Source organism: Falco punctatus, assembly GCF_963210335.1.
Source record: "Falco punctatus genome assembly, chromosome: 2".
NCBI lineage: Eukaryota > Metazoa > Chordata > Aves > Falconiformes > Falconidae > Falco > Falco punctatus.
In genome coordinates, this window is record NC_137581.1 from 21,667,342 (window position 1) to 21,682,460 (window position 15,119).

Genomic DNA, 15,119 nt, shown 5'->3' on the forward strand with positions numbered 1-15,119 from the left:
TAAAGTGAGAGAAAAAGCAAGAGAGAAAGAACAGATGTTGCTGTCACACCTTCCTGATCATATGCAACTTTTGTCATCAGAAAGAGAATCAGGGCCAGAGTTGCTAGAACACCAACTTTTACATTTTAGTTGCAATTCTTTTTCCCACAGACTAAAGTCAGGCTGAACCCAAGCAAATATTTGTCTTAATTGTTGGATAATGCAATTGTGTGTTTTCATTTAACTATCATTTGTTTAAAAGATTATGGTGTAGTCTAAATTTGGCCTGCCTTGTTATATTTTATTTTGATCTGTTGCAAAGTCAGATTGCAAAGAAAGACACAGAGAATACTGTAAAACAACCATGTCTATATGTAGGGTACTATATGAAAAATCATCCTGAGTAATCTGCACCATGAAACATTTGCTTTTTATCCCTCTGAAATCCACTTCTTGAGAAAAAAACTGCCACATCCAAACGCATTCACAAACATTTTTGTTCATTTTTAGGGCTAAGGCACCAGCACTACTACCTGGGAAAAGCCTTCACAGGCACTGACATGTCAAAAGATAAAACTCAAAACCTTTTTTTTCCAGCACTCCACACAACCAAGCCCTGGAAGTAGGTTTTAGCAAAGACACATAGGTAAGTAAGTGTGGATCTCATAGTGTCTTCAGGTCCAGCTGGGAACGTTTCTAGATGAGCATTGCAATCCAACGTCAGACATTTTTTTTTGCATCTAGATCAATTCTTTCAAAATGTGATTATGAAAAATATCATCTCCGCTTCCACAGTACATACATCACTTTGGTTTGCAGGCCTGAACATGGCAAGTACCCACAAAAACGGGTATGTAAGAAACACAAAAGGGTTATTCATTTAAGGGGAAGGGCACACATCCGTGTCTGCGTTTGGAAGTCTGCTCCTTGTGTTTAAATTGAGCATTTAGAATTATCTTTTTAAAAAATCTGAACAGAAATGGCTTGGTTTAAACATCAAAAGAAAAATATTACCAGCCGGCTTTTTTTCACTAATTTTCCCATGCATTTTCTTTAAGCTGGATCATTGAAAAATGTCAGTGCGTATCTTCAGTTCTTAACTGTTTCATGGTATCTTCCATCGCTATGGGAAAGCACTATGCAGTGAACAATTTGGCTGAGCATCACCAGACTTTGCATTATTGCTGAGCTATATATACAAGGCATCTGAAATTTACAGTTTTCAAAAGATGTCATTTAAAATCAAACCCACAAACCTGGGCTTTGCAGAAGTTGCCACAAATTTACCAAATCACAAAATCTAGCGACTAGTGGGCTTCACAACACTGATGATAAATAAAAATAAAGAGGTAACAATAGTAGTAGGAACAAATACATGTTTAAAATAAGGCTTTTTTAGATTGTTGTTAAGATGCCTGGCCTCTAGCCCCTTGTTTGTTCATATATTACAGATTCATGACAAAGCTGATTGTGTCCATTGTCAAAGAATACCCTTGGCTCTATCCTTATCATCAGATAATGCCCCTAATCAGCAGCAGAGGACAAAGCACTGTAAAGACATTCATAGCAAATCACTTCTGAAACATATGGAGTCTTTCTTTCCTTCTGTATTACCAGCAGTCTTGTCATCTTTAATGAGAGCTATCAAGCAGAAACGATCAGTGCTGCAAATACCAAGATCCTGTTTCTTCCCGGTGACTTTTAAAAAGTTAGTCTCCCAAATCAACTCCATACCATAGGCAAATCATAGCAATGCAAATAATGTATTGCATATGCTGGCCAGAGCTGAGCTTAATCGAGTCAGGTTCTTCCTCGTCCAACAGGCTGATTACTCCAAGACAAAAATCCATCTCTTGTCCACACAATTCCTCTGTCCCTTCCAGTAAGGATTTCTCTTTCTTTGTGAAGAAATAATTGCTCAAAACCCATTAACTGTGTATTAGAAGCATGGGTCCAGACCACTTCAATGTATTTACCATTCATTCATTTTCTAAGTCAAGCTATATGAATACAAAGTGTGAGAACTATGTAACACAGCCAGAAGTCAGCAGGTGTCTCAACTCTGACTTTGTACATTCACATTATCTCCATTAGAAAATAAAAAAAATACTTTTTACACAGAGAAATAAGCATATTGGAAATATAAAGAAGCATCTCCCAGGCAAAGAATTACGCAAAAAGTGATATAAAAGCTCTACACTGAAGAGCACACATGCATGCAAGTATATTGCTGTGACTGAAATTAATCAGAGAGGCCCTGGGCTCCTCTCGTTTCCACTTGTGTGCAATAAATGCACATATCTTTATAGTCCATTTCACACTCTGTTCGTGCTTCTATATGACAGAATAAAATTTCCCTGTTCCAATCTGGAATATGGTAAGGCCTTGTGGGACATTCTCCTGCCATTTGGCAATTTAATAGAAAAAGTCAGGAAGGATTAGGGTCCACTAAATTCTGCAACAGCTGGTAGTCACATGGGATGTCTGCACCTGATTTTGGCAGGTGGTCTCTGCTCAGTGCTCCGAAAGAGAGAAAACTCTCCTAAGATTACTTGCCAATATAACTCTAAGGAAAAATTCCTCCCTATCCTAAATTTGGCCATCAATATAAGGTTAAGAAAAATGAAATGTTACAATGACCTGCATGATTCCATCACTGCTTCAACATAACTTAAGAAACAGAGATCAAATGCTGCTGCTTCAGAATAACAGCAAGTTGTCTTTGTCAGAAGGGAGACTGCTCTTCATCAGCTATGCTGACACTTGGCCATGCTGCCTTCGGAGCAGTCTTGAGGAACTTTGTTTTTCTTCTAGACGAAGATGGTATTTCTGGCTCAAGGGAGCCCAAGGTTTCCCCTCCACAACTGGAGATTCACTGAGCTCAAATAAGCTTAACCGTGTCTCCAAGGACCTTCTCTAGCGTAAGTCTCCCTCCATGCCAATGTCCTTCCCAGGTCCTTGGCCTCTCACTTTTTAAAGGGGGTGAGTTTGTTGAAGGTATGCCAGAAGAGGGATGGCTTCCGCTTGGGTTCCGCCAGGGCAAAGACCTGCTGCTGCGGGATGCTAGTAGGCACAGTGATGTGTCGCTGATGAATAGGATGCAGGCTTTGGTGTGGAGGAGGCACAGGACAGCCGTTATAGCTTACACCTGCAAAAGGAGCAGTTTAAAAAAGCATTGTGAGTCAGCTAGAAGAGCAACCAACACTGGGATAATTTAAGCACAGGACCATGGGACAAATTCAATGGTCAATAAAGCCAGTATGGATTTTGCCATGATCTTGCATGGAAACACTACTAAAGGTTACCTTTTCTGATGTTAGATTTTTTAATTGCTGCATTGAACATTGATTTGGCTTAAGAAGAGAATACCACCAGTAAAAATGACATTACAGAATTACCAAAAATAAGCAGCAGTTTCACATAGCCAGGCTACATTGTTTGCACAAGTAAATTCCAGTATTTCAAAGGAATGACTTAATACAGTAGGTACTCATGTTTTAGTCAACTCTCAGAATAAGGCTGTATAAAATATTGCTACCAACAAAAATGTTATTTCTTCAATTTGGAAATGTTTTTCCCAAGCTAATGTTCTCAGACTTTGACCTTTGTGCATTCTGAACAGTCTTCTGACCACAATTTCCATCCACTCCCCTGAAAATTAGGATAGGTTTTATAGGTACCTAGTGGTTGATAAGGAGAAAATGCTTTAATAATATTAATCCCAGAGAGCAGAGGACTACTTAACATCAGCTCCTCCACTCCTAAATTCAGACTTAATCTGGTCCCACTTTCTCAATTTATTCTCTCAACACACTAGAGATTTATCCAAATTTGACTCTAAGATGGAAAAGGACAAAATCACAGCCCATTTTCTGAGAAAGAAAATGAATTAAAAAGCTGTTTCCAAAGAAACACATGTCTAGTCCATTCCTCTTTCTAGTCTAGGACAGAAGGAAGCCATTTTGAGTATGGTATCATAAATACAGCAACACGTCTCTTGCAAAAAGAACTTTAGGACATTTTACATAAAGCACAGAATTGCTAAAGAAGAATTGCTTGAGTAAAAGCAAAGAAAGGGATCAATAACCCTCATTTCTAATTTAATCTCTGCACACACTTTCTTACATCCTTAAATAAAGCGCTTGCCTTACCTCTTGAGTTTCTTCTCTAATAAAGAGAATACTGGACTTGCCTGTCTGAAGGAGACTGGGGAGCTGATTTAGTAGACAGTTTACAAAGGCATTGGAATCTGACACTAAAATCCAGGTTCATGGAAATTATTTGAACTCCATGTAAACCATGAAATTTTTTTAAGACTGAAGAACTCAACCTTAGTCAGTGTGAGCTATTTCCTAACATAAAGAACATGGGAACACACTAAGAATGTAAAGCAATTCCGAACACCTACCTTTAATTTTTCCATGCCTTGACTTACGGGCATTCTGCATGGCTTGTTTCTTCTGGTTTTCTGAGATTTCCATTCCTGTGTCAAAGTGTGAATCAAGGCACTGGTATAAAAATACTGTATCTAATACATGATCACATTAAATTAAATAAGTAAACTATATTTCAAACCATTTTTAGTAAATGTAATAGTAATATACCCAAAGGATGTTTTACTTTGTAATATAAATGTAAAGATAGTTTTTCACTGGGATAACAATAGGAACATTAACTTGCTTCTAGATTACTGGGAAAAGCTGGTTTCCAGCTCCTGCAAATGGCGATCACTGGGGAACTAACCACACAAAAAGTTCTTTTTATAAGTCCAGATAGCAAGAGATTAAAAAAAAGTGTAAATTAACACTTCTGAAAGCTACAAGCCACCAAGTAATAGATCACAAATGCAGAATCTGCTTCTTTTTTCACTCCATCTGAGCTAAGAAATTGAAGTCACTGGTATAGCAGCATTACAAATTTGGTTATCTTTCCCTCCACCCAGAGGAGACAGTATCACATAATCTGTCAGACACCGAAGCAGGCTGCGATGTGGTTGTGGGCTGCATTGCACTGGGGCTGGATCCCTCACTCCAGTTTCTCATGTACTTGTCTGCATACTTGTATGACTTACATAATACTGTAATATGTGTTCAATCCTATGCTATTTACTATCTTGTAATATAGATGCATTATCTGTGCTGAGCACAGAGAGATGTCAGACATCTGCTACGAAAGGTGGCACCAGTCATGCACAGGCACTCAGTTTCCTCTCCCTGTGTACAAGGCAATTACATGTTAAGTTTGCACAAGGAGACAGGGTGCACATGCTGTCACTCATTTCACTCATACGCACATAAAGAGCACAGAAGTTGCAACTCCAAGTCAGAATGGAGTATCTGGTTTGGTTTCGGTTTGCATCTTGCTGCACTCCTCCATACTTTTAAAATTCCCTTTACATTTTTAGCCTGAGCTTACGAAAAAGTTATTACAAATCAGCCCATTAACAGCAGCTAACCATAATTTTGGGGTAGCAGAAGCTTATTTTATTCTGCAGGGTTTTTTTCCTTTATAGAACAAGGAAAAAGATCTTAAAAAAAATGAAAGTAATTTCATCAACAGACATCAGACCACTTTCTTAGGGTTACTATTAGTGGTTTGGAGAAGGATTTTCTGGCTGTGGCCTCTTCTTCCCATATATTCATAAAAGCTAAGAAAAGCTAGATATGGTTTGGAAGACAGTGATTCGCACCAAAGTGTCTTTGAAAATAGAAGTAAAATGCCATCTGCAGTTCTGAATTGGAAAAGTATGTATTTGTGCTCTGAGTGGTTAGATTAGAGGCTTTGTGTGAAGTCCAGCAAGATAGCTTACAAAATCAACAAGATAAATTTAAACCTGAGGTTGAGAATACTGGCGCCTTTCCACTGGTTTTGGCTAAGGGAAATGTTCAATTATGCCAAAAAAAAATGAAATTTTAGAAAAGAAGTCTTCTGGGTAATGGAGAAAAAAAACAGGCCGCTGTGACTTGCAAGACCAGATGGACGTTAGCTATTACAACTCAGCTATCTTTCCTCTGGTTCATGATAACCTGTCCCAAAACAGGTACATCAGAATAACGAGTTGCAACATTCGAAAAGCAAGTTTCCAGAAGACTGGATGTTACACGGGCAGAAAAGACTGCATGTGCCTATGTGCCATTATCAAAAAAGCCATTTCTCATTTTACTGAATTTTCTTCACTATATTGCTCGGTGCCTGAAGAGCAGCAAACACGATGGACCATCCCTTGCAATCCCTGCACTCAGCACCATGGGAATTAGTGATCTAGCCCTAAATAAGAGTGCTGTTATGACAAATCTCATCGTTATCACTGCCACTGCCACCACTGTTGAATTGTTACCCTTTTGAATATTGTATGTTCATTTTCATGAGGTCCCAGCAGAATAAATAATGAAATTTAGGGCTATAGGTACTACAACTTTGCAGTTTCTTCATGCTTGGAGATTTCTGCAGCAGTGTCACTTAGAAGGAATGGTAACACTCCACTACCTGCCTGAGACAGGCCTGCTGCTGCCCAGGGCAAGCACTAGTGCAAGGCCTCTGAAGCGTCCTGATATACAGCATTTAGTCCTCTCAGCATGCTCTCCTGGTGCTCCATAAAGTGACCGCTGTAGGAGGAAGTGTAGATACAGATTTGAAGAGCTCAAGAATGCTCCACAGAAAGGATGGGAATGGAAACTGTTCACATTTTATCTTCTTTTGCTCGGTCCAGCTCACAGAAGTGCAGCAGCTGTGACTGATTCCATACTGTCCTTCCATATGACTGTACTACTGTTCTTGTTGTATACTGGAGTGGAGGCTTCCTGTAACTTTGTTGTAAGAGGGATTGTTTGGGCGCTCATCATCTGATCCTCTGCACTGCTTTATTACCTTCTAATGACCTTCACCCTGTTGCAATATCAACTTCTTTTTAGAGTTCTGTTTAGGTGAATTAGGAAAGGCAGCCATCACCCATCCCCATGAGAACAAGGTGACTGAACAAGCTCTATACAGTGCAACTCGTGAAAACCATCAGTGCTGTACCCAACAGGATCATAATGTCACACCGTGATGTTCAGCAGAGGAGAAGAGTAGGTTTTGAAAAGTTTGCAAAGTTTAGCTGTGGCTACTTCGTTGTTTACTTGAAACAACTGGGGATAATTGCAACAGTTGGTGCAATGTGTAAGAGTTTTAACTGCTTTTAGAGTATGAATTGGAAAACTTGAAAGTATTTTCTTCAGCTTATGGATATCTACAAAACATACAGAGAAGACCTTACTTTTGTTACTTTTACAGCACTATTAAACAAGAGAAAGTCACTAAGATCAAAAGGCTTACGTTAGTAATCTAAGGGTTATTCCTGTCTTCCTATTCTTCTGAACATGTGTTTTAAGTGAATATGGAATATGAGATTTGGCATCTTGTTTAAATTTTAATAATTGGATTTAAATCATCCATTTCACTGCACTTCCAGTTTTAACTGGCTTTCATCCAAAGCCTAAGCCTAGAGAGTGTTATAAAAAGGAGAAGTTCCCATGCAGTCAACACACACAGACGTACCAACATTTTCATTACTTCTTTAGGAATATTAAAGAGTTTTATTTTTCTTATTAGTGTTGCCATTGTCTTTGTGTATGTTTTTCCAGTGAAATTTTGCTGGAGCTTTTGTCACTGATCATAAAGGAAGCATGAAACTATGCGAAAAAGAAAATTTAAATAACAATCCTAAATATAGACTCACATAGATAACACTCTCCTTGGAGTGCCCATAGGCTGCAGGTCTAAAACTGATCCTAGGATTTGCTACCTTTTCCCCTGCTCACCCAAGATTAGGCTTCATTTCTCTGTAAACTGCCCAGTGATGACACTGTTGGGTCTGTAACTAATGCTACCATACTACTGCACAGGTCTCCTGGACACAGGAGGGTGCCATTATATGACATGGACAGTAAAAATCTACAATTATTGCTGCTTGGCTTTATGATAACAGATGTTTGGAGTCGATGATTCATACAAAAGTGCTAGGATTTTGGATGGATTTTTATTATTGAATGCTCTTTGTAAATCGCATCTTATCATATCTCCTATCTCATTCTGCTCTGTAATGCAACAGAATCACGAGTTATGCTGTGACACGGATGTCATAGCTAAGTGTCCTGGCCCTTTGACCCACAATGACAGGGCAAACACCTGAATAGGCTTCACTTACACAGCTAAAGGTCATGTTGGGTTAGCAAGAGACACCAGTCCCAAAAGGCAGAGTGCACATTCGCATAAAGCATAATGAAGTGTAAAAGCAAGAATACTCCCCTTTGTTTCTACTGCCTTTTAGAGAGGAAATCTTCCACTCACCCATTTCCTTGTCTTCCTGAACTCTTCTCCTTTCATTTTCGCATGCCTCCATCCATCTCTTTTTATCCTCCTGCTTTTTTGCACAGAACAAATGAACCTCTTCTGTTGCTCTGTTTATTATCTTAAAAGCATTCTTGACATTAAAGTTAAAGTCTTTGTCTCTGCCATCTTCAGTGTCCACAATTTCCATCTCATCCATGTCAATACGATCCTTATAATACAAGATGTCCCTTCTCAGTAAGTCCTTCTTACAGAACACAAGCTGATGGTCAAAAAGGAAGAAAGTCCTTTGCTGGCTTTTGCCTTGTTTTGATATTTTGGTCAGTTCTCCTGAGTGGATCAGTTCTGAGCTTCTGGCTAACACATCTGGTCCCTGAGGAAAAAAAAAATATATACATATATATACACACACGAGTTGTAAGTAAATAATAATTTTAAGAACTTACTGTGTGTCTAACCAGTCCCATTTTATAACCAAGTCTTAAGCGCATTTTTTTTCTTGTACTTTTATTATTAGATTTGAAAATGTCATAGAATATAGATAATCTCATACAGGCAAACTCAATGAATGTGGTTCTGCTTTACTTTATTTCTGCATAAATCAGGAAGAAACTCATTAAAGTCAGTGAAGCAGGTTCAAGCTCTGACAGAACTACAAAAAATCCCAAGGAGATTCAATAGGTCTAGCATTTTAAAAAAATCCGTTTTGTCATCTCAATCCAGTGTCACCTCAAAGACAAGCATCCATGCTAATACATGCTGTTCTTCCTGATTTATAAACAAGGTAATCAGTAACAGAATCACTGCAAATGAAGTAACTGGACTTTGAACTGAGCAATGACCAGCTGAAAAGTAGTCACCGTAAACAATCAGCTACACAGAAAGACATACCCTGTAGAGGACATGGAGTGCTGTAAACAGTACCTTTGCTCGGGGGAGGGACAGGCTGACACTTACCTCCCAGTCTACAATAGAGACTTGCCAACGTGCAATCTTGTCTATGCTTTCTAGTCTTCGTTTTCGCTCGTTAATCAGGCACGCTACATTCTTCATAGCCTCATATGCAGCTTTTATGTTGTTATAATCACTGTAAAATGTAGGCACGTTTCAAAGATCACTTATGCAATGAAGATGATGCAATCACAAACTGTGACACAGTGCTTGTAGTATTAGCCCACGTTACCCATTTATCCCTCTACTCTGGGTACTTAAATAAGAGAAACCTGATTCTCAGCTATCCTGAACCTCCCATAGTGGTCTGTACAATTCAGTGCTGCTATACTGCTAGGCTTTGTTCAGGAGAGAATTATTAAACTGGTGGTGGAAGGAGGCAGAGGAGGTAGATTAATGAATTGCCATACTGTCCCTACTGAAAACAACAGTAGAACTCCCACTGACCTCAGTGATACCTACATTTCACCAAAAGAATTTGTTTTTAAGCAAGATTTTAGTGGGATTTTATTGCCAAGGGCATTCCTTTAATCATATTTAACACCTGTATTTTCTCCTTCTTGTACCCAATGGCTTGGTCAACGAACGCAAACAGAGAATGCTATGTGGGCAAAAAAAATACAAAATCCACCTCAAACAAGGTTTGAGCAAGGGACCAAGAACACAGGTGCTGAAGAGGGGAACTGAAGGAGACAATGCTGACAAAATGGCGTGTTTTCATGGAACAAGCATGTGCGTGCCAAGATGGTCACCTTTCCCTGCCTGCTCCAGGTCAAATGCAAGCCATGTCCTTCTTCCATTGCTCTGCTCCCTTCCTTCTTTCCCTGAGCTCCCCACATACATTTGAATCTCCTCAACCTCCACGCAGGTTTTCATTCTCCCTTGAATAGCATCCATCACTCTTTCACCTTCCTCACATAGTCTCTGAGAAGAGAGAAGGAAAGAGATATATTTCTTGCCTTAGAGTCCCATCAGAGCAGCTGCCTGCCTTTATCAGAACACCTCTTGCAGAAAAGGGAGACAGAGGTAGAAAACAGCACAAGCCAGAAATAAATCCTGCAAAGGGGTTAGCCTTGCTGTCCTTTTTATCTGCTTCTGTCTCAGTTCCTATTTTCATCAGCTGCTGCTGATGGATGCACTTCCATTCTAAACCTGTGCATTACTCTCCCTGTTTATATCTATAGAAACTCTTTTCTGCCACACTGTATACAAAAAGTAGGATTAACAATAACAGGATCTTACTAACGTCAGGGAGATGTCCCACAGGGTGACTGCATGATAACCACACTGCTACTTTTGCCCTTCCTTATCTCAGTTCCATCCTTCTCTGTTGGTGAGTATGCTACTCCACACTTGCCGCATAACCTGCAGCCTTCATGGCAGTCTGTGCACACTGGATCTTCAAATTCTTTATAAAAACAAAACAAAAAGCTACCAAAAAAACCCCAGTAGGCCGGAGCTTTACCAAGGCTCCACGTGGGTGTAGGCCTGCCTATCTGTTAGCATCTTTGCACACTGGGTGCCTGTTTGTGCTTGTAGGCATCTCTGGGATGCCGTGCTACAGAAGAGGAAACTGGTACCATGGGTGGAAGGTGGCAAGACCTTGCTGTTACTTCATCTGCAGGTTTAACAGCTTACAGAATAACCTTTCTAAAATTTGTAGGAGTGAGAGATACCCACGTTAGTAATTGTTGTTGCAGGGTTTCCCAAGTAGCCACAGAACTGAATGGAGGCATTTCACACCTGAATGTCAGTATTTCACATCCCCTGTAGTCTCCAAAGGGAGTCTTCTCAAGGTTAAATAAGTGCAGACTTTGGCCAAGGAAGCATTGCCTCAGGCTGCATTTGGACTTTGAGCACAGGGGTCACAATGGAACATTTGTTTTGCAGTTGTACAAGGTAGAAAGGCAGACATTCAAAGATAAAATCTTAATTTAGTCAAAGATTTAATCAGCTCAGGGGTATACTAGAAAGGCTAATAACCTGCAACTTCAGTTCTTATTCATCCCAGCTGAAAATCTGGACTTTATTGCAAAGGCAGTGTTTATTACTAGTAAGTTTCTAAAAAACAATACCTCTGAACTTGCTCAGATTATGTTTTTTATTAAGGTTCTCTTTACTTTTTCTTTCATCCAAAACAATTATTCAGCTTCTCCCTTTCTTCTGTGGACTTCCTTCTCAGTTTCTTTGACACATTGGCTTTTTTTTACTGATTTACAAATCCTTCCCTGCATCCTACTTCAGCACCTTCTTCCTTTCCTTCTCCCTCTTTCATTCACTCCTTATTCTGTCAGTCCCCTGTGCTGCATTTTCAGATACTGTTTTTGTTAATATTTGTGATAGTTCCAAGATGCCCATTTAGTAAGGAGCTCCTGTCTACAGTGGTCAGTGCGAGTTACGTCCCTGATTTGAAAGCCTCAGTGTTGTCTCACCCAGAAAGCTTGGATAATTATGTCATCACTATTATGATTTGGATTTTTCACTCTCTCACCTGTGCTCCTGAGTGGTGTATTTGAGCAATTCTGCAAGCTGCAGAGGGTATTTGCAGATTTTCTGAACGGGCGTGAGAAGAAAACCATCAATGGCAATGTCAATCATCTGCTGAAGCAAGCGACAGGCCTCGAAAAAGTGACGGTATTTGCCCTGTTTCATTAGTTTGGAAAGTTCAATGCAGGCACTGGGATGATTGTTACAATACTCTGAATAAATAGCAAAGCCTTCTTGCTATAAAAAAAAAAGAAAAAAGTCAAATCTTTAACTAAAGTATTTGTCTGCAAAGGAGGAAAGATATTTTTGTAACATCTAATTACATTAATTAATCCATTTCCTACATTGTTTCCAGGCTGATCAGCCATGAAACTGTGCAGGAACCCACTCTGTAGATCTACTGCCTTGTCAGAACACAGAAACAGAGGCCTCCATTGACTCAGAATAATCCAGCCCACTTTAAGAAGTACTTTTCTTTGGGGGAGACAGCTATAGGCTTAGCAAGTGTGTATCATGAGCTCACAGCCTCCTTCCCCACCACCTACTTTCCTTAATTTGTTTTCACATGCCCATGATGAGACCACTACCGATAGTCCAGCTCATTTGTGATCATTACAGTTTTGAAAGGGAAACTTAAAATTGTGTAGTGTTACATGCTTGCTAAAGATAAGGAGAAATCTAAAACATTTAAATAAATTTTTAATTGTAAATTATTTTACATTCTAAAATGCTATCTATACCTAGTTTAGTATTTGATAAGCACTTGTTATTAAAATCCCCTCCTAACATGGTAACTTAGCATTTTCTTATCATATGTTGTTAATTTCATAAACAAAATTGACTTTTGCAACATACATGTTGAAGAAAACATGACCCTATTTCACTTAGATGAGGTTCCTCTTTGTTGTACTGTTTCTCGAGGTCCTTCAGAAACTTCCTTTGGAACTTGTAAATATCTTCAATATTTCCAAAAATGGTGCTTAACTGAGCTGCGGTGAACATTCCTGTATGTTTGCGACACTGCCGAATATAACCCTGGAAATGAAATTAAAAAAACTCTTCAGTGTGAAGATGTGAGAACAGGTTCTACTCTGAAACAAGCGCATCTGAGCTGGCAAATCCCCCATGATTTACAGGCGAGTAGTTTCCCAGCCACATACACACACACACAATTTCAGATTTGCATCTGAAACGTTTACATACTGATTCTTGCACTCCAACGTCTGCCTCACAGTAACATAAATGAATGGGGGAATCAGAAACCTGCTGAGTCTAGAAAGCCCACTCGCATCTCCTTGCTACAACTACCCGCCAAGCTGGAGGCGAGCCCGGTGTAAGGCCCCACACATGCTACTACTTTAGGTGCCTCACTTTTTCATAGCAATTACTCTGCGCCATAACAGTTCTTCTCTATGCGGATAAGAACAAACCCTAAAACAATTAAAGACAATTTCTACCAGGGCTGAAGTACTGGTTCCTTAACTGGTGGGTAAGCAGGGCACAGTCTAAGCCAGAGAAGCAAAATAAAGAACATATAATGCACTCAGAACGCTGCTGTTTGGTAAAATCCTTACGGTATTGGAAGGAGGTAATAGTACTGGCCAGACTGCACATAAAAATACACTCTCTTTTCCAGGTTTTTTCTCTTTACTTCTAAGAATGTCACAGGGGTTCAGTTTGCTTTATTCATACCCAAGGAGATACACAACCGAGTCCTCCAGTTTAAAAATGCCCTCGGAGCAAATCCTGCTCTGCCATCATTAATGGACATTAGCTCGCTTTGGCATTTGCCTAGCTAAGAAGCAGAGGTACAATCAGGGGCCCTTTAGGGCTAAAACACGCAGCACCAGCTGCCACACACAGCCAGCACATCCTCAGGTACCTGCTCAACACAGCTGAGCGTGGCGCTGAGGACACAGTGCAGGGGCTGAGCATCCAGGAATAGCTGCTGTGCTCCTGCTCTCGTATCAGTTACGGTGCTGGGGTACAGATGAGTGCAAAGGTTAACTGGTACGACAGGGGTTATCTGCCAGGCCCCTCCGCTTGACTGCTTTCAGTCAGGTTTCCCCCAAATTGCTCTGGGAGCAGACAGCTGTAAAAAAGCCTTGCAATTGCTCCAGTGAGGTTTACCAGGAAGCAACCCTGAATACTGCTGGCACCGTTATGAATATTCCTGTCTCCTCCACAGCCATCTGCTCTGACAGCTGTGCAGTGGCTATGCTGCAAGCCAGCTACCACCTTTACTACTGTTAGGAAGGTAACTCCACAAAGGAAAATTAATTCCTGTGCGGCTCTTGTAATGCGGACTGCAGACACTTCTTGAATGTAAAATGTTTTTCTGGGTACATGTCCTGGTTTTGGCTGGGATGGAGTTAAATTTCTTCTTAGTAGCTGGTGCAGTGCTGTGTTTTGGATTTGATGTGAGAACAACCTTGATAACACACTGATGGTTTTAGTTGTTGCCTGGTAATGTTTATACTAAATCAAAGGCTTTCTAGTTTCTCAGGCCTTGCCAGAAAAAAGGCTGGAGGGGTGCAAGAAATTGGGAGGCGATACAGCCAGGACAGGTGACCTGAACTATCCAAAGGGGTATTCCATACCATGGGATGTCATGCTCAGTATATAAACTGGGGGGGGAAGAAGCCAGGGCCTGCAGATTACTACTCAGGGGACAGCTGAGCAGCAGTCAGCAGGTGGTGAGCAGTTGTATTGTGCATCACTTGTTTTCTTTTCCCCATTCCCTGTGAATTTCATTACTCTCCCCTTCTCTTTCCTTTCCATTATAACTGTCATTGTTGTTATTTTTACTATTGGTTTTATTTCACTTAGTAAATTGTTCTTATCTCAACCCTTGAGTTTTACATTCCTTTCCAGTTCTCCTCCCCATCCCTTGGAGGGGCAGGGAGTGAGCCAGCAGCTGTGTGGGATTAAACCACAGCAGTATACTCCAGCTTCATGATCCTGAGGGCAGCAGCCCCAGTGATTCATTCTAGTGCAGAGCCTGCAAATTTGGATTACTATCTGCATTAATTTTTCTGGCTTAGTCTTACTTGAGTATGTTTTCAGCCTCATGTCCTGTTTGCACCATGTCTCTACCCCACATGTTGAACATGGAGCATCACTTCTCTACTTGGAAAATGTGTGTTTACTCTCTTGTACTAAACTCAGAGGCATGTCAGATTTTAAAAAAAGAGGTACAGAATTTATGTATAAAAGAAAATTAATTATTCATATTAGTCTAAGAAATAATAGGTCAGTAAAATATCAAAGTCCTAGAACTATGCTAACCACAGCAGCAACACAGCTGTATACACAGATTCCTCCCTCATCTTTTAGACAGTCAAGCTTACTAGCTTAAGTAAATAGTGAATCTA

General features: G+C 40.1%; 1 protein-coding gene across 5 annotated transcripts in view; it reads right to left on the reverse strand.

The window, feature by feature from the left end:
* Positions 1-66: 66 nt before the first annotated feature.
* The window catches only part of SPATA13 (spermatogenesis associated 13), a 176,094-nt gene continuing 161,041 nt past the window's right edge, over positions 67-15,119 (reverse strand). For all 5 annotated transcript variants that reach the window (XM_080376359.1, XM_080376361.1, XM_080376360.1 and 2 more), the window contains 6 exons: positions 12,601-12,780; positions 11,750-11,982; positions 9,265-9,394; positions 8,308-8,680; positions 4,388-4,462; positions 67-3,127 (listed from right to left, as the gene is read on the reverse strand). In XM_080376359.1, coding sequence (XP_080232485.1) covers positions 2,946-3,127; positions 4,388-4,462; positions 8,308-8,680; positions 9,265-9,394; positions 11,750-11,982; positions 12,601-12,780 — 1,173 coding nt within the window. In that variant the 3' untranslated portion in view covers positions 67-2,945. The remainder of the gene's footprint in view (positions 3,128-4,387; positions 4,463-8,307; positions 8,681-9,264; positions 9,395-11,749; positions 11,983-12,600; positions 12,781-15,119) is intronic.